Here is a 19,961-nt window from a genome sequence, read left to right on the forward strand (position 1 = left end):
AGAATTTTAGGGGGAAAATTGGGAACTGTGGGGGGAAAAGGGGATTTTAGGTGGAAAAATGGGGAAATTGGGATCAAAGGGGGTTTTGAAGGGCAAAAAGGGAATTTTGGGGGGAAATTGGGAATTTTAGGGGGGAAAATTGGGAATTTTGGGGGGAAAATTCGGGAATTTTGGGGGGAAAATTCGGGAATTTGGGGGGAAAATTGGGGGTTCTGGAGGGAGGGGGGACGGGAGGGTCCCCCAATTCCAGCGACCCCAAAATTTGGGATTTTAAGAAGTCCAAAAAAGGGCGGGCTCGGCCCCTCCCCCACCCCCCAACCCCAATTTGGGGCTCCTCGGGGGGTGGGGGAGGGGTGACCCGTCCCAAATTCCCCAAATCTGGGTCCGGAGGGGCCCTCGGGGACCCGGCCCGGATTTTTTGGGAAGAAAAATTCCCAAATTTAGCTCGGGATCCCTTTGGGAGCCCCTCCCCCTTCCCCTCCTCCCAAGCGACGCGGCCCCTTTAAGAGAAACCACGCCCACGCGGCGTCATTTGAATAACCACGCCCATTGCCGCAGGGCGAGGCCGCGCCCGCTCCCATAGAAATCAATGGGGGGGGGTCAAGCCACGCCCCCTCCATAGAAATCAATGGGGCCTAAACCGCGCCCCCTCCATAGGAATCAATAGGCGCTAAGCCACGCCCCTTTATGTAAAGCAACGCTGCTCAAGCCACGCCCCATCAATGTAAAGCAATGGGGCTCAAGCCACGCCCCCTCCCAGCCCGCCTAGCAGTTGCCGCAATGCCGAGGCCACGCCTCCGCCGCGCTAAGCCACGCCCCCGGTTCTAAGCCACGCCCCTCTCTCGGCTGCCGCGGGGCCCGCCGAGTGTCCGAGTGTCCGTGGGTCTGTCCGGGCGCTGTCCGTGCCTCCGGCCGGGCTCTGTCCGGGTGTCCGTGGGTCTGTCCGGGCTCTGTCCGTGGGTCCGGCTGTCCGTGGGTCCCGCTCAGTGTCCGTGGGTCCGGCTGTCCGTGGGTCCGGCTGTCCGTGGGTCTGTCCGGGCTCTGTCCGAGTGTCCGGCCGTCCGTGGGTCCGGCCGGGTGTCCGTGGGTCCGGCCGGAGGAGCAGCCGAGTGTCCGAGCAGTGGCCGGAGGGTTCAGGTCAGTCCGTGGCTGTGTCCGTGTGTCCGTCTGAGTGTCCGTGGGTGTGTCCGTGTGTCTGAGTGTCCGTGTGGCCGTGGGTGTGTCCGTGTGTCCGTCTGTCCGTGGGTGTGTCCGTCTGTCCGTGGTGCTGCCATGTCCAGCCCAGTGTCCATCTGTGGGTCTGTCTGTCCGTGGGTCTGTCCCTGTGTCCACTCCCCTGTCCGTTTGTCCATCCCCCTGTCCATCCATGTATCCATCCATGGGTCTGTCCGTGTGTCCATCCCTGTGTCCATCCCAGTGTCCATCCCTGTGTCCACCCCTGTGTCCATCCCCGTGTCCATGGGTCCGTCCGTGTGTCCATCCCCATGTCCATCCCTGTGTCCATCCCTGTGTCCGTGGGTCTGTCCGTGTGTCCACTCCTGTGTCCAGCCACGGGTCTGTCCCTGTGTTCACCCCCATGTCCGTGGGTCCGTCCGTGTGTCCATCCCAGTGTCCATCCTTGTGTCCGTGGGTCTGTCCCGGTGTCCATCCCAGTGTCCATCCCCGTGTCTGTGTGTCCATCCCCGTGTCCATCCTTGTGTCCATCCCCATGTCCGTGGGTCCGTCCCTGTGTCCATCCCAGTGTCCATCCCCGTGTCCGTGGGTTTGTCCGTGTGTCCATCCCCATGTCCACTCCCCTGTCCGTGTGTCCATCCCAGTGTCCACTCCTGTGTCCATCCAGGTGTCCATGGCTCTGTCCATGCCTCTGTCCTTGCGTCCATCCAGGTGTCCGTGGGTCCATCCTGATGTCCATCCCTGTGTCCAGGTGTCCGTCTGTCCACCCAGGTGTCTGTGTGTCCATCCAGGTGTCCGTCTGTCCAGGTGTCCGTCTGTCCAGCAGGGAGTGCAATGACACAGGTGAGAGCGGAGGATCGATGTCCATCCAGTGTCCGTGTGTCCATCCAGTGTCCGTGTGTCCATCCAAGCGTTCACATCTCTCTCTCTCCCCCCACCAGGTGTCCGTCTGTCCGTCCGTCCGTGTGTCCATGGCGCTGGCCGAGCCCAAGCGCTCGGTGACCAGAGGATCGATGTCCATCCAGGTGTCCGTGTGTCCATCCAGGTGTCCGTGTGTCCATCCAAGCGTTCACATCTCTCTCTCTCTCTCCCCCAGGTGTCCATCTGTCCGTCTGTCCGTCCGTGTGTCCATGGCGCTGGCCGAGCCCGAGCGCTCGGTGGCTGGAGCAGAGTGACCAGAGTGACAATGTCCATCCACATGTCCAGTGTCCGTCTGTCCATCCAGGTGTTCCCCTCCTCACCTCTCTTCTCTCTCCCCCCACAGGTGTCCATCTGTCTGTCTGTCCGTCCGTGTGTCCATGGCGCTGGCCGAGCCCGAGCACTCGGTGGCCAGAGGATCAATGTCCATCCAGTGTCCGTGTGTCCATCCAGGCGTTCGCATCTCTCTCTCCCCCCACAGGTGTCCGTCCGTCCGTCCGTCCGTCCGTGTGTCCATGGCGCTGGCCGAGCCCGAGCGCTTGGTGCCCGGAGGGGCAGCGTCCATCCAGGTGTCCGTGTGTCCATCCAGGTGTTCCCCTCACCTCTCTCTCTCCCCCCCCACAGGTGTCCATCTGTCTGTCCGTCGGTCCGTGTGTCCATGGCGCTGGCCGAGCCCGAGCGCTCGGTGCCCGCAGCGGTGGCCGCGGGCGGGGCCGGGGCCGCTCGGCCGCTGTTCTGCCGCCGGGGGGCGCTGCGGCACAAGGTGGTGCACGAGGTCAAGAGCCACCGGTTCACGGCGCGGTTCTTCAAGCAGCCGACGTTCTGCAGCCACTGCACCGACTTCATCTGGTCAGTGACACACCTGGGGACACCTGGGGACACCTGGGGACACCTGGGTCACATGGGACACACCTGGGGGGTCACCTGTCACACCTGGGGGGGTCACACACACGGGGGTTCTTCAAACAGCCGACGTTCTGCAGCCACTGCACCGACTTCATCTGGTCAGTGACACACCTGGGGACACCTGGGGACACCTGGGGACACACCTGGGACACACCTGGGACACACCTGGGGGGTCACCTGTCACACCTGGGATACACCTGTGTTACATGGGACACACCTGAGAACATCAAACATGGGGGTTCCTGAAGGGACTGACCTTGTACAGCCACTGCACGGACTGCATCTGGTCAGTGACACCTGGGGACACCTGGGACACACCTGGGTCACACCTGGGACACACCTGGGACACACCTGGGAACACCTGGGGACACACCTGGGTCACCTGGGGACACTGGGTCACACCTGGGACACACCTGGGACACACCTGGGTCACATGGGGGGGTCACACACCTGGGCACTGTCACACCTGGGTCACACCTGGGTCACATGGGACAGCTGTGACACCTGGGACACCTGGGACACACCTGGACACAACTGAGGTCACCTCAGTTACACCTGTACAGATGTGCCCAGGTGTGTCCCCAGGTGTCCCCAGGTGTGTCCAGGTGTCCCTCGATGTCCCCAGGTGTTCCTGGCTGTGCCCAGGTGTGTCCCAGGTGTATCCCAGGTGTGTCCCAGGTGTATCCATGTAGTAACCCAGGAGTAACCCAGGTGTATTCCTGTAGTATCCCTGTAGTAACCCAGGTGTATCCCAGGTGTATCCCAGGAGTATCCCAGGTGTATCCCAGGTGTATCCCAGGTGTATCCCGGGTGTATCCCTGTAGTATCCCAGGTGTATCCCTGTAGTATCCCAGGTGTATCCGTGTAGTATCCCAGGAGTATCCCAGGTGTATCCCTGTAGTATCCTGGGGTATCCCAGGTGTATCCCTGTAGTATCCCTGTAGTATCCCTGTAGTATCCCAGGTGTATCCCAGGTGTATCTCAGGTGTATCCCAGGTGTATCCCTGTAGTATCCCTGTAGTATCCCAGGTGTATCCCTGTAGTATCCCAGGTGTATCCCTGTAGTATCCCTGTAGAATCCCTGTAGTATCCCAGGTCTGACCCCTCCCCTTTTCTCTCTCTCCCCTCAGGGGCATCGGCAAACAGGGCCTGCAGTGCATGGGTGAGAAACCCCCAAAATCCCCCAAATTTATCCCAAAATCCCCCCAAATTTATCCCAAAATCCCCCCAAATTTCCTCCAAAATTTCCTCCAAAATTCCCCCAAATTTCACCCAAAATTTCCTCCAAAATTTCCCCAAAATCCCCCTAATTTTATCCCAATATTCCCCCAAAATCCCCCCAAAATTTCCCCAAATTTCCCCCAAAACTTCCTCCAAAATCCCCACATTTTCCCCAAAAATTCCCCCAAAAATTCCTCCAAAATTCCCCCCAAAATATCCCCCAAAATTCCCCAAATTCCCCCAAATTTCCCTCCAAAATCCCCCCAAATTTCTCCCAAAATTACCCCAAAAATCCCCCCCCAAATTCCCCCCAAAATTCTCCCAAATTTCTCCCCAAATCCCCCCAAAGTTTCCCCAAACTTCTCCCAAATTCCTCCCAAAATTCCCCCAAAAATTCCCTCAAAGTTCCCCCCAAATTTATCCCCAAATTCCCTCCAAAATCCCCACATTTTCCCCAAATTCCCCAAAAATTCCCCAAAATTCCCAAATTCCCTCACAAATTTTCCCCAAAATTTTCCCCAAAATTCCCCCCAAAAATTCCCCCAAATTTCCCCCAAAATCCCCCCAAATTTCCCCAAATTTCTCCCAAAATTCCCCTCAAAATCCCCCCAGAATTTCCCAAATTTCACCCAAAACTTCCTCCAAAATCCCCACATTTTCCCAAAAATTCCCTCAAAAATTCCTCCAAAATTCCCCCCAAAATATCCCCCAAAATTCCCAAATTCCCCCAAATTTCCCTCCAAAATCCCCCCAAATTTCTCCCAAAATTACCCCAAAAATCCCCCCAAAATTCTCCCAAATTTCTCCCCAAATCCCCCCAAAGTTTCCCCAAACTTCTCCCAAATTCCTCCCAAAATTCCCCCAAAATCCCTCCCAAATTTCCCCCCAAAATCCCCCCCAAATTTTCCCCCAAATTCTCCCAAATTTCTCCCAAAATTCCCCCCTAACCCTTCCCAAAATTCTGCCCAAAACCCCCAAGAATTCCCAAAATTCCCCAACCCCCCCCCAAATCCCATCCAGGACCCTCAAATTCCCCAAAATCCCAAATTCCCCCAAAATTCCCTCAAAATTCCCAATTTTCCCCCAAATTTCCCCTCCGTGGTTGCCGCGGTTGCCGTGGTTGCCATGGCAACGCAGCTCCGCCTGTCAATCACTGCCCCAGGCCACGCCCACCCCACATCCCAGGGTCCCAAAGGCCCAAAATTGGGAATTTTGGGGAATTTTGAGGGGATTTTGGGGGGATTTTGGGATTTCTGGAGTCTTGGGGAGGATTTGGGAGAATTTTGGGGGATTTGGGAAATGTTGGGAGTTTCAGGGAGGATTTGGGAGAAAATTTGGGGTCCTGGGAAAGATTTTTGGGAATTTTGGGGGAAATTTTGGGTCAACTTTTGGGAATTTTGGGAGGAAATTTGAGGGAATTTTAGGGTGAATTTCGGGAAAATTTTGGGTGGAAATTGGGAATTTTGAGGGGAATTTGAGGGGAATTTTGGGTGAGAATTTTGGGGGCAAATTTGGGAATTTTAAGGGGAATTTTGGGGGGAATTTTAAAGGGAATTTTGGGAAAATTTTTGGGTGGAAATCGGGAATTTTGAGGGGAATTTTGGGTGGAATTTTGGAATTTTAAGGGGAATTTAGGATGGAATTTTAAAGGGAATTTTGGGTGGAATTTTGGGAACTGAGGGGAATTTTGGGTGGAATTTTGGGTGGAATTTTGGGAATTTGAGGGGGGGTTTTTAGGAATTCTGAGGGAATTTTAGGGTGAACTTCAGGAAAATTTTTGGGTGGAAATTGGGAATTTTGGGAGGAATTTTGGGGGCAAATTTGGGAATTTTAAGGGGAATTTTGGAGGGAATTTTAAAGGGAATTTTGGGAAAATTTTTGGGTGAAAATTGGGAATTTTGGGGGAATTTTGGGAATTTTGAGGGTTTTTTTTTTTAGGAATTTTGAGGGGAATTTGGGGAGAATTTTGGGGGAACTTCTGGGAATTTTGGGAGAATTTTGAGGGAATTTTCGGGTGAATTTTGGGAAAATTTTTGGGTGGAAATTGGGAATTTTGGGGGAATTTTGGGGGGAATTTTAAGGGGAATTTCGGGAATTTTGAGGGTTTTTTTTTTAGGAATTCTGAGGGAATTTGGGGGGGAATTTTGGGGTGAATTTGGGGAATTTGGGGCGTTTTTGACCCTTTTTTTGGCAGTTTGCAGCTTCGTGGTTCACAAAACGCTGCCACGAATTCGTCACCTTCGAATGCCCCGGGGCCGGGAAGGGACCCCAGACTGACGTGAGTCCAAAATTCCCCAAAAAAATCCCAAAATATTCTCTCCAAAATTCCCCCCAAAAATCCCCCGAAATTACCCCTAAAAATCCCAAAAAATTCCCTCCAAAATTCCAAAAAATCGCCCAAAAATCCCCCAAAAATCCCCCAAAAATCCCCCCAAAATCCCCAAAAACTCGCCCAAAAATCCCCCTTAAAATCCCAAAATATTCCCTCCAAAATTCCCCAAATTCCCCCAAAAATCCGCAAAATATTCCCTCCAAAATGCCCAAAAATTCCCCCCAAATCACCACAAAAAATTCCCCAAAAATCCTCCTAAAAATCCCAAAATATTCCCCCCAAAATCCCCAAATATTCCCTCCAAAATTCAAAAAATTCCCCCAAAATTCCCGCTAAAAATCCCCAAAAATTCCCTCCAAAATTCCCCAAAAAATCGCCCAAAATTCCCCCTAAAAATCCCAAAATATTCCCTCCAAAATTCCCAAAAATTCCCCCCAATCACCACAAAAATTCCCCAAAAATCCTCCTAAAAATCCCAAAATATTCCCTCCAAAATTCCCAAAAATTCCCCCAAAAATTCCCCAAAATCACCACAAAAAATTCCCCAAAAATTCCCTTCTAAAATCCCCAAAATTCCTCAAAATTACCCCCAAAATTCCCTCAAAATTCTCAACAAAATCCCCAAAAAATTCCCCCAAAAATCCCCAAATATTCCTCAAAAATTCCCAAAAATTCCCTTTCAATTGCCCCAAAATTCACCCCAAAACTTCTCCTAAAAATCCCCAAAATTTTCTCAAAATTCCCCCAAAAATTTCCCTTCAAATTCAACCAAATTTCCTTCAAAAATTCCCCAAAATTTCCCCCAAAATCTCCTAAAAATCCCATTTTTCCACCTAAAATCCCCATTTTTTCACCTAAAATTCTCCATTTTTCCACCTAAAAAATTCTCCATTTTCCACCTAAATTCTCCATTTTTTCACTTTTTTCACCTAAGAAAAATCTCCATTTTCCCCCTTAAATTCCTCAATTTTCCCACCTTAAATCTCCATTTTCCCACCAAAATTCTCCATTTTTTTACCCAAAATTTGGGATTTTTCCCACCTAAAATCTCCATTTTCCCCCCTAAAATCTCCATTTTTCACTTTTTCAACTAAAAAAAAATCTCCATTTTTCCACCCAAAAATCTCCATTTTCCCCACCTAAATTCCTCAATTTTCCCCCCCAAAATCTCCATTTTCCCCACCTAAAATCCTCAATTTTTCCCCCCTAAAATCTCCATTTTTTCACCTAAAATCCTCAATTTTCCACCCGAAATCTCCCATTTTTCACCCAAAATCTCCAATTTTCCCCCCAAATTCTCCATTTTTCCACCCATTTTTTCACCTAAAATCCTCAATTTCCCCCTAAATTCTTCATTTTTACCCCTAAATTCTCCATTTTTCCACCTAAAAAATTCTCCATTTTCCCCACCTAAAATCTCCATTTTTCCCCCTAAAATCCTCAAATTTTCCACCCAAAATTCTCCATTTTTCCCACCTAAAATCTTCAATTTTCCCACCTAAAATCTCCATTTTCCCACCCATTTTTCCCACCTAAAATCCCCATTTACCCCCCCTCAAACTCCCCATTTCCCCCCCCTAAAATCCCCATTTTTCCACCTAAATTCTCCATTTTTTCACCTAAAATCCCCATTTTTTCATCTAAAATCTCCATTTTTTTCACCAAAAATTCTCCATTTTTTCCCTTTTTTCACTAAAAAATTCTCCATTTTCCCACCAAAATTCTCCATTTTTCTCCATTTCCCCCCCCCCCCCAAAATCCCCATATTCTCCCCCCTAAAATCCCCATTTTCCACCCAAAATCTCCATTTTTTCACCCAAAATCTCCATTTTTCCCCCCAAATTCTCCATTTTTCCACCCATTTTTTCACCCAAATTCTCCATTTTTCCACCCATTTTTCCACCTAAAATCCTCAAATTTTCCACCCAAAATTCTCCATTTTTCCACCTAAAATCTTCAAATTTTCCACCCAAAATTCTCCATTTTTCCCACCTAAAATCCCCATTTCCCCCCCCAAACTCCCCATTTCCCCCCCCTAAAATCCCCATTTTTCCACCTAAATTCTCCATTTTTTCACCAAAATTCTCCATTTTTTCACCAAAATTTTCCATTTTTCCACCCATTTCCCCCCCTAAAATCCCCATTTTCCCCCCCTAAAATCCCCATTTTTTCCACCTAAATTCTCCATTTTTTCACCAAAATTCTCCATTTTTCCACCCATTTCCCCCCCTAAAATCCCCATTTTTCCACCTAAATTCTCCATTTTTTCACCTAAAATCCCCATTTTTCCACCCCAAACTCCCCATTTTTCCATCTAAAATCTCCATTTTTTCACCCAAAATCTCCATTTTTCCACCCATTTTTCCACCTAAAATCCTCAAATTTCCACCCAAAATTCTCCATTTTTCCACCTAAAATCCTCAAATTTTCCACCCAAAATTCTCCATTTTCCCACCAAAATTCTCCATTTCCCCCCCCAAACTCCCCATTTCCCCGTAAAATCCCCATTTTTCCACCTAAAATCCCCATTTTTCCACCTAAATTCTCCATTTTTTCACCAAAATTCTCCATTTTTTCACCCATTCCCCCCCTAAAAATCCCCATTTTTCCCAAAATCCCCGGAATTGTCCCCAAACCGCTCAGGACCCGCGGAACAAGCACAAGTTCAGAGTCCACAGCTACAGCAGCCCCACCTTCTGTGACCACTGCGGCTCCCTGCTCTACGGGCTGGTGCACCAGGGCATGAAGTGTGCCTGTGAGTTTGGGGTGAATTCTGGGGATTTTGGGAAAATTGGGTAAAATTGGGTAAAATTGGGGCAAAATTGGGTAAAATTGGGGTAAAATTGGGGTAAAATTGGGCAAAATTGGGGTTTCCTGCTCTACGGGCTGGTGCACCAGGGCATGAAGTGTGCCTGTGAGTTTGGGCTAAAATCCTGCAAAATTGGGCAAATGGGGACAAAATTGGGTAAAATTGGGGTAAAATTGGGGGTAAAATTGGGTAAAATTGGGGCAAAATTGGGGTTTCCTGCTCTACGGGCTGGTGCACCAGGGCATGAAGTGTGCCTGTGAGTTTGGGGTGAAATCCTGGGATTTTGGGAAAATTGGGGTAAAATTGGGGTAAAATTGGGGTAAAATTGGGTAAAATTGGGGTAAAATTGGGCAAAATTGGGGTAAAATTGGGTAAAATTGGGGTTTCCTGCTCTACGGGCTGGTGCACCAGGGCATGAAGTGTGCTGTGAGTTTGGGGTGAAATCCTGGGATTTTGGGAAAATTGGGGTAAAATTGGGGTAAAATTGGGGTAAAATTGGGCAAAATTGGGGTAAAATTGGGGTAAAATTGGGCAAAATTGGGGTAAAATTGGGTAAAATTGGGGTTTCCTGCTCTACGGGCTGGTGCACCAGGGCATGAAGTGTGCCTGTGAGTTTGGCTAAAATCCTGGATTTTGGGAAAATTGGGCAAAATTGGGTAAAATTGGGCAAAATTGGGGTAAAATTGGGCAAATTGGGGTAAAATTGGGGCAAAATTGGGGTAAAATTGGGGTAAAATTGGGGTTTCCTGCTCTACGGGCTGGTGCACCAGGGCATGAAATGTGCCTGTGAGTTTGGGCTGAAATCCTGGGATTTTGGGCAAAAATTGGGCAAAATTGGGGTTTCCTGCTCTACGGGCTGGTGCACCAGGACATGAAGTGTGCCTGTGAGTTTGGGGTGAAATTGGGCAAAATTGGGCAAAATTGGGCAAAATTGGGTAAAATTGGGCAAAATTGGGGCAAAATAGGGCAAAATTGGGGCAAAATTGGGGTAAAATTGGGGTAAAATTGGGCAAAATTGGGGCAAAATTGGGTAAAATTGGGGTTTCCTGCTCTACGGGCTGGTGCACCAGGGCATGAAGTGTGCCTGTGAGTTTGGGGTGAATTCTGGGATTTTGGGAAAATTGGGGTAAAATTGGGCAAAATTGGGGTTTCCTGCTCTACGGGCTGGTGCACCAGGGCATGAAATGTGCCTGTGAGTTTGGGGTAAAATCCTGCAAAATTGGGCAAAATTGGGTAAAATTGGGTTTCCTGCTCTACGGGCTGGTGCACCAGGGCATGAAGTGTGCCTGTGAGTTTGGGGTGAATTCTGGGATTTTGGGAAATTGGGTAAAATTGGGGCAAAATAGGGCAAAATTGGGGTAAAATTGGGCAAAATTGGGGTTTCCTGCTCTACGGGCTGGTGCACCAGGGCATGAGTGTGCCTGTGAGTTTGGGCTAAAATCCTGGGATTTTGGGCAAAATTGGGGTAAAAATTGGGGTAAAATTGGGTAAAATAGGGCAAAATTGGGGGCAAAATTGGGGCAAAATTGGGTTTCCTGCTCTACGGGCTGGTGCACCAGGGCATGAAATGTGCCTGTGAGTTTGGGGTAAAATCCTGCAAAATTGGGCAAAATTGGGTAAAATTGGGTAAAATTGGGGTAAAATAGGGCAAAATTGGGTAAAATTGGGGCAAAATTGGGGTAAAATTGGGGTAAAATTGGGGCAAAATTGGGGTTTCCTGCTCTACGGGCTGGTGCACCAGGGCATGAAGTGTGCCTGTGAGTTTGGGCTGAAATCCTGGGATTTTGGGAAAATTGGGGTAAAATTGGGTAAAATAGGGCAAATTGGCGCAAAATTGGGGTAAAATTGGGGTAAAATTGGGGCAAAATTGGGGTAAAATTGGGGTAAAATTGGGGCAAAATTGGGGCAAAATTGGGGTAAAATTGGGGTAAAATTGGGGTTTCCTGCTCTACGGGCTGGTGCACCAGGGCATGAAGTGTGCCTGTGAGTTTGGGCTAAAATCCTGGGATTTTGGGAAAATTGGGTAAAATAGGGCAAAATTGGGGTAAAATTGGGGTAAAATTGGGGTAAAATTGGGGTTTCCTGCTCTACGGGCTGGTGCACCAGGGCATGAAGTGTGCCTGTGAGTTTGGGCTAAAATCCTGGGATTTTGGGAAAATTGGGCAAAATTGGGTAAAATTGGGCAAAATTGGGGTAAAATTGGGCAAAATTGGGGTAAAATTGGGCAAAATTGGGTAAAATTGGGGTAAAATTGGGGTTTCCTGCTCTACGGCTGGTGCACCAGGGCATGAAATGTGCCTGTGAGTTTGGGCTGAAATCCTGGGATTTTGGGCAAAATTGGGCAAAATTGGGGTTTCCTGCTCTACGGGCTGGTGCACCAGGACATGAAGTGTGCCTGTGAGTTTGGGGTGAAATTGGGCAAAATTGGGCAAAATTGGGCAAAATTGGGTAAAATTGGGCAAAATTGGGGCAAAATAGGGCAAAATTGGGGCAAAATTGGGGTAAAATTGGGGTAAAATTGGGCAAAATTGGGGCAAAATTGGGTAAAATTGGGGTTTCCTGCTCTACGGGCTGGTGCACCAGGGCATGAAGTGTGCCTGTGAGTTTGGGGTGAATCTGGGGATTTTGGGAAAATTGGGGTAAAATTGGGCAAAATTGGGGTTTCCTGCTCTACGGGCTGGTGCACCAGGGCATGAAGTGTGCCTGTGAGTTTGGGCTAAAATCCTGGGATTTTGGGAAAATTGGGTAAAATAGGGCAAAATTGGAGTAAAATTGGGGTAAAATTGGGGTAAAATTGGGGTTTCCTGCTCTACGGGCTGGTGCACCAGGGCATGAAATGTGCCTGTGAGTTTGGGGTAAAATCCTGCAAAATTGGGCAAATTGGGTAAAATTGGGGTTTCCTGCTCTACGGGCTGGTGCACCAGGGCATGAAGTGTGCCTGTGAGTTTGGGGTGAATTCTGGGATTTTGGGAAAATTGGGTAAAATTGGGGCAAAATAGGGCAAAATTGGGCAAAATTGGGGTAAAATTGGGCAAAATTGGGGTTTCCTGCTCTACGGGCTGGTGCACCAGGGCATGAAGTGTGCCTGTGAGTTTGGGCTAAAATCCTGGATTTTGGGCAAATTGGGGTAAATTGGGGTAAAATTGGGTAAAATAGGGCAAAATTGGGGCAAAATTGGGGCAAAATTGGGGTTTCTGCTCTACGGGCTGGTGCACCAGGGCATGAAATGTGCCTGTGAGTTTGGGTAAAATCCTGCAAAATTGGGCAAAATTGGGTAAAATTGGGTAAAATTGGGGTAAAATAGGGCAAAATTGGGTAAAATTGGGGCAAAATGGGGTAAAATTGGGTAAAATTGGGGCAAAATTGGGGCAAAATTGGGGCAAAATTGGGGTTTCCTGCTCTACGGGCTGGTGCACCAGGGCATGAAGTGTGCCTGTGAGTTTGGGCTGAAATCCTGGGATTTTGGGAAAATTGGGGTAAAATTGGGTAAAATAGGGCAAATTGGCGCAAAATTGGGGTAAAATTGGGGTAAAATTGGGGCAAAATTGGGGTAAAATTGGGGTAAAATTGGGGCAAAATTGGGGCAAAATTGGGGTAAAATTGGGGTAAAATTGGGGTTTCCTGCTCTACGGGCTGGTGCACCAGGGCATGAAGTGTGCCTGTGAGTTTGGGCTAAATCCTGGGATTTGGGAAAATTGGGTAAAATAGGGCAAAATTGGGGTAAAATTGGGGTAAAAATTGGGGTAAAATTGGGGTTTCCTGCTCTACGGGCTGGTGCACCAGGGCATGAAGTGTGCCTGTGAGTTTGGGGTGAAATCCTGCAAAATTGGGCAAAATTGGGCAAAATTGGGGCAAAATTGGGCAAAATAGGGCAAAATTGGGGCAAAATTGGGGTAAAATTGGGTAAAATTGGGTAAAATTGGGTAAAATTGGGCAAAATAGGGCAAACTTGGGCAAAATTGGGGCAAAATTGGGGTAAAATTGGGGTAAAATTGGGGTAAAATTGGGGTTTCCTGCTCTACGGGCTGGTGCACCAGGGCATGAAGTGTGCCTGTGACTTTGGGCTAAAATACTGCAAAATTGGGCAAAATTGGGGTAAAATTGGGGTAAAATTGGGTAAAATTGGGGTAAAATTGGGGCAAAATTGGGCAAAATTGGGGTAAAATTGGGTAAATTGGGGTTTCCTGCTCTACGGGCTGGTGCACCAGGGCATGAAGTGTGCCTGTGAGTTTGGGGTAAAATCCTGCAAAATTGGGTAAAATTGGGCAAAATTGGGGTAAAATTGGGCAAAATTGGGTAAAATTGGGGTAAAATTGGGGTAAAATTGGGGCAAAATTGGGGTTTCCTGCTCTACGGGCTGGTGCACCAGGGCATGAAGTGTGCCTGTGAGTTTGGGGTGAATTCCTGCAAAATTGGGCAAAATTGGGCAAAATTGGGTAAAATAGGGCAAAATTGGGGCAAAATAGGGGCAAAATTGGGGTAAAATTGGGGTAAAATTGGGGTTTCCTGCTCTACGGGCTGGTGCACCAGGGCATGAAATGTGCCTGTGAGTTTGGGCTGAAATCCTGGGATTTTGGGAAAATTGGGGTAAAATTGGGCAAAATTGGGGTAAAATTGGGTAAAATTGGGTAAAATTGGGGTAAAATTGGGCAAAATTGGGGTTTCCTGCTCTACGGGCTGGTGCACCAGGGCATGAAGTGTGCCTGTGAGTTTGGGGTGAATTCTGGGGATTTTGGGAAAATTGGGGTAAAATTGGGTAAAATTGGGGTAAAATTGGGGTAAAATTGGGGCAAAATTGGGGTAAAATTGGGGTAAAATTGGGGTTTCCTGCTCTACGGGCTGGTGCACCAGGGCATGAAGTGTGCCTGTGAGTTTGGGCTGAAATCCTGCAAAATTGGGCAAAATTGGGTAAAATAGGGCAAAGTTGGGCAAAATTGGGCAAAATTGGGGCAAAATTGGGCAAAATTGGGGGTAAAATTGGGCAAAATTGGGGTTTTCTGCTCTACGGGCTGGTGCACCAGGGCATGAAGTGTGCCTGTGAGTTTGGGCTGAATTCTGGGATTTTGGGAAAATTGGGGTAAAATTGGGCAAAATTGGGGTTTCCTGCTCTACGGGCTGGTGCACCAGGGCATGAAATGTGCCTGTGAGTTTGGGCTGAAATCTGCAAAATTGGGCAAAATTGGGTAAAATTGGGGTAAAATTGGGGCAAAATAGGGCAAAATTGGGGTAAAATTGGGTAAAATTGGGGCAAAATTGGGGCAAAATTGGGTAAAATTGGGGTAAAATTGGGGCAAAATAGGGCAAAATTGGGCAAAATTGGGTAAAATTGGGCAAAATTGGGGTTTCCTGCTCTACGGGCTGGTGCACCAGGGCATGAAATGTGCCTGTGAGCTTGGGGTGAAATTGGGCAAAATTGGGGGAAAATTGGGTAAAATTGGGGCAAAATTGGGTAAAATTGGGGCAAAATAGGGCAAAATTGGGGTAAAATTGGTAAAATTGGGGTAAAATTGGGGTTTCCTGCTCTACGGGCTGGTGCACCAGGGCATGAAATGTGCCTGTGAGTTTGGGGTGAAATCCTGGGATTTTGGGCAAAATTGGGAATTTGGAGGAATTTGGGGCAAAATTGGGTTTGGGGAAGGTTTGGGGGAGGTTGGGGGAGTTGGTTGGGAATTTTGGGGGATTTTATTGGGGATTTTTGGGGAATTTTGGAGGAATTTGTGGGGCAGTTCGGGGGCATTTGGGGGATTTTGTTGGGGATTTTTTGGGATTTTTTGGGGGATTTTTGGGGGATTTTATTGGGGATTTTGGGAGGAATTTTGAGGAATTTTTGGGGGGATTTTGGGGAATTTTTGGGGATATTTGGGGGATTTTATTTGGAATTTGTTGGGGAATTTTGGGGGAGTTTGGGGGATTTTATTGGGGATTTTGGCGTGAATTTTTGAGGGGAATTTTGAGGAATTTTCAGGGGATTTTTGAGGATTTTTTGGGGAATTTTGGGGGGAATTTTGGGGGATTTTATTTGGAATTTTTGGGGGAGTTTGGGGGATTTTATTTGGGGATTTTGGGGGAATTTTGCGTGAAGTGAGACAAACATCCCCAAATGCCTTCAGGGGGGATTTTGGGGGAAAATGCAGAAAAATCAGAAATTTTTTTGGTTTTTGGCCATTCTGATCCCCAAAAATCCCCAAAAAACTCCCGAAAAATTCCCAAAAATTCCCAAATTTTCCCCAAAATTCCTATTTTTCCTGCAGGCTGTGAGATGAACGTTCACAATCTCCGCGTCTGGGGGGAAAAAATCGGCAAAAAATCGAAAAAAAAAACGGATTTTTTCCATTTTTGGCCGTTTTGACCCCAAAAAATTCCCAAAAATTCCAAAATTCCCAAATTTTCCCCAGATTCCTATTTTTCCTGCAGGCTGTGAGATAAACATGCACAAACTCCGTGTCTGGGGAAATTTTGGGGTGGAAAAATCTGCAAAAAATCGAAAAAAAATCGGATTTTTTCATTTTTGGGCCATTTTGACCCCAAAAATTCCCCAAAAATTCCCAAATTTTCCCAAAATTCCCAAATTTTCCGCAGGCTGTGAGATTGAATGTTCACAATCTCTGCGTCTGGGGGAAAAAAATCTGTGAAAAATTGAAAAAAAATCGGATTTTTTCCATTTTGGGCCGTTTTGACCCCAAAAAATTCCCCAAAAATTCCCAAAATTCCCAAATTTTCCGCAGGCTGTGAGATGAACGTGCACAAACTCCACGTCTGGGGGAAATCTGGGGGGAAAAATCTGCGAAAAATCGAAAAAAATTCGGATTTTTTTCATTTTTGGGGCCGTTTTGACCCCAAAAACTCCCGGAAAATTCCCAAAAATTCCCCAAATTTTCCCCAAAATTCCCATTTTTCTCTCAGCCATGAGATGAACGTGTACAAACTCCGTGTCTGGGGAAATTTTGGGGTGGAAAAATCTGCAAAAAATCAAAAAAAAATCGGATTTTTTTCATTTTTGGGCCGATTTGACCCCAAAAAATTCCAAAAATTCCCAAAAAATTCCCAAAATTCCCAAATTTTCCCCAAATTCCCATTTTCCTGCAGGCTGTGAGATGAACGTTCACAATCTCCGCGTCTGGGGGAAAAAAAAATTTGTGAAAAATCGAAAAAAAATCGGATTTTTTCCATTTTGGGGCCGATTTGACCCCAAAAAATCCCCAAAAATTCCCAAAATTCCCAAATTTTCCCATATTCCTATTTTTCCTGCAGGCTGTGGGATGAACGTGCACAAACTCCGCGTCTGGGGGAAAAATCAGCGAAAAATCAAAAAAAATCGGATTTTTTCCATTTTTGGGCCGTTTTGACCCCAAAAAATCCCCAAAAATTCCCCAAAAATTCCCAAATTTTCCCCAAATTCCCATTTTCCCTGCAGAGATGAACGTTCACAATCTCCGCGTCTGGGGAAAAATGGGCGAAAAATCAAAAAAAAAATCAGATTTTTTCCATTTTTGGGCCATTTTGACCCCAAAAAATTCCCAAAATTCCCAAATTTTCCCCAAATTCCCATTTTTCCTGCAGGCTGTGAGATGAACGTGCACAAAATCCGTGTCTGGGGAAATTTGGGGTGGAAAAATCTGCGAAAAATCGAAAAAAAATCGGATTTTTTCCATTTTTGGGCCGTTTTCACCCCAAAAAATTCCCAAAAATTCCCAAAATTCCCAAATTTTCCCAAAATTCCCAATTTTTCCGCAGGCTGTGAGATGAACGTGCACAAACGCTGCGTCTGGGGGAAAAAATGGGCGAAAAATCGAAAAAAAAATCGGATTTTTTTCATTTTTGGGCCGTTTTGACCCCAAAAAATTCCCAAAAATTCCCAAAAAATTCCCAAAATTCCAAAATTCCCAAATTTTCCGCAGGCTGTGAGATGAACGTGCACAAACGCTGCGTCCAGAGCGTCCCCAGCCTGTGCGGGGTCGACCACACCGAGAGGAGGGGGCGGCTCCAGATCCGCATCCAGGCCCTGCCCGGGGAGCAGCTCCACGTCACAGGTACCAAAATCCCCAAAAAATTCCCCAAAAATTCCCAAAAAAACCTCGGGAATGAGGGCAGGAATGCTGGGAATTGGCAGGGGGAAAAAACCCCGGGAAAATCCGACAAAAAATGGGGAAAAAATGGGGAAAAATCCTGAGATTTTGGATCAGAATTGAGGTGGGAGAGCCCAAAAATTCCTCAAGAATTCCTCAAAAAATTCCCAAAAAATTCCTCAAAAATTCCTCAAAAAATTCCCAAAAAATTCCCCAAAATTCCCCCAGAATTCCCAAAAAATCCTCGGGAATGAGGGCAGGAATGCTGGGAATTGTCAGGGGAAAAAAACCCCGGGAAAATCCGACAAAAAATGGGGAAAAAATGGGGAAAATTCAGGAAAATTTGGCTCAAAATTGAGGTGGTAGAGCCCAAAAATTCCTCAAAAAATTCCCCAAAAATTCCCCCAAAATTCCCCCAAAATTCCCAAAAAATCCTCGGGAATGAGGGCAGGAATTTTGGGAATTGGCAGGGGGAAAAAACCCCAGGAAAATCGGGGAAAAAATGGGGAAAAAATGGGGAAAAATGGAGGAAAATTCAGGAAAATTTGGCTCAAAATTGAGGTGGGAATCCCAAAAAATTCCCCAAATTTTTTGGGAATATTCAGGGGAAAAATCCCACAAAAATCCAGCTAAAAATGGGGAAAAATTGGGAAAAAAAAGGGAAAAATCCTGAAATTTTGGATGAAAATTGAGGTGGGAGAGCCCAAAAATTCCTCAAGAAATTCCTCAAGAAATTCCCAAAAAATTCCTCAAAAATTCCTCAAAAAATTCCCAAAAAATTCCCCAAAATTCCCCCAAAATTCCCAAAAAATCCTCGGGAATGAGGGCAGGAATTTTGGGAATTGGCAGGGGAAAAAAACCCCGGGAAAATCCGACAAAAAATGGGGAAAAACTGGGAAAATTCAGGAAAATTTGGCTCAAAATTGAGGTGGTAGAGCCCAAAAATTCCTCAAAAAATTCCCCCAAAATTCCCCCAAAATTCCCAAAAAATCCTCAGGAATGAGGGCAGGAATTTTGGGAATTGGCAGGGGGAAAAAACCCCATGAAAATCGGGGAAAAAATGGGGAAAAAATGGGGAAAAATGGAGGAAAATTCAGGAAAATTTGGCTCAGAATTGAGGTGGGAAATCCCAAAAAATTCCCCAAATTTTTTGGGAATATTCAGGGGAAAAATCCCACAAAAATCCAGCTAAAAATGGGGAAAAATTGGGAAAAAAAAGGGAAAAATCCTGAAATTTTGGATCCAGATTGAGGTGGGAGAGCCAAAAATTCCTCAAAAAATTCCCCCAAAATTCCCCCAAAATTTCCCAAAAAATCCTCGGGAATGAGGGCAGGAATTTTGGAATTGGCAGGGGGAAAAAAACCCCGGGAAAATCCGACAAAAAATGGGGAAAAAATGGGGAAAATTCACAAAAATTTGGCTCAAAATCTTCCCATTTTTTCCCTATTTTTCCCCCATTTTTTTCCATATTTTCCCCATTTTTTCCCCGATTTTCCCCATTTTTCCACCATTTTTTTCCCGGATTTTTTCCCAAATTCCCATTTTTTTCCCGGATTTTTTCCCAGTGGGCGAGGCCCGGAACCTGATCCCCATGGATCCCAAAATATTCCCATTTTTCCCCATATTTTCACCATTTTTTCATCGATTTTTGTCATTTTTCCACCGTTTTTTCCCGGATTTTTTCCCAAATTTCCATTTTTTTCCCCTGGATTTTCCAGTGGGAGAATCCCAAACGAATCCCATTTTCTCCCATTTTTTCCCCATTTATTTCCCCAGTTTTTCCCCATTTTTTCCCCATTTTTTGCCGTATTTTCCCCATTTTTTCACCGATTTTCTCCATTTTTTCACCGTTTTTCCCGGATTTTTTCCAAATTCCCATTTTTTTTCCCGGATTTTTTCCCAGTGGGCGAGGCCCGGAACCTGATCCCCATGGATCCCAAAATCTTCCCAGTTTTTCCCCCATTTTTTTGCCATATTTTCCCCATTTTTCCCCCGATTTTCCCCATTTTTCCACCGTTTTTTCCCGGATTTTTTCCAAATTCCCATTTTTTTCCCCTGGATTTTCCAGTGGGAGAATCCCAAACCTTGATCCCAATATCCCCAAAATCCTCCCATTTTTTCCCATTTTTTCCCCATTTTTCCCCCATTTTTTGCTGTATTTTCCCCATTTTTTCACCGATTTTCCCATTTTTTCACCGTTTTTTCCCGGATTTTTTCCAAATTCCCATTTTTTTTCCTGGATTTTTTCCCAGTGGGTGAGGCCCGGAACCTGATCCCCATGGATCCCAAAATCCCCCAAAATCCTCCCATTTATTTCCCCATTTTTTCCCCATTTTTTGCCGTATTTTCCCCATTTTTTCACCGATTTTCCCCATTTTTCCACCGTTTTTTCCCGGATTTTTTCCCAAATTCCCATTTTTTTTCCTGGATTTTTTCCCAGTGGGCGAGGCCCGGAACCTGATCCCCATGGATCCCAAAATCCCCAAAATCTTCCCATTTTTTCCCCATTTTTTCCCCATTTTTCCCCCATTTTTTG

General features: G+C 46.5%; 1 protein-coding gene across 1 annotated transcript in view; it reads left to right on the forward strand.

Annotated features, from left to right (window-relative positions):
- The first annotated feature begins 732 nt into the window (after positions 1-732).
- LOC143696662 (leucine-rich repeat-containing protein 4B-like) overlaps positions 733-19,961 on the forward strand; it is a 23,198-nt gene continuing 3,969 nt past the window's right edge. Inside the window, exons 1-8 of the mRNA XM_077193245.1 lie at positions 733-748; positions 811-1,137; positions 2,716-2,940; positions 4,128-4,159; positions 6,413-6,496; positions 9,194-9,305; positions 17,258-17,389; positions 18,991-19,089. Coding sequence (XP_077049360.1) covers positions 733-748; positions 811-1,137; positions 2,716-2,940; positions 4,128-4,159; positions 6,413-6,496; positions 9,194-9,305; positions 17,258-17,389; positions 18,991-19,089 — 1,027 coding nt within the window. The remainder of the gene's footprint in view (positions 749-810; positions 1,138-2,715; positions 2,941-4,127; positions 4,160-6,412; positions 6,497-9,193; positions 9,306-17,257; positions 17,390-18,990; positions 19,090-19,961) is intronic.

Source organism: Agelaius phoeniceus, chromosome 37, assembly GCF_051311805.1.
Source record: "Agelaius phoeniceus isolate bAgePho1 chromosome 37, bAgePho1.hap1, whole genome shotgun sequence".
Taxonomy (NCBI): Eukaryota; Metazoa; Chordata; class Aves; order Passeriformes; family Icteridae; genus Agelaius; species Agelaius phoeniceus.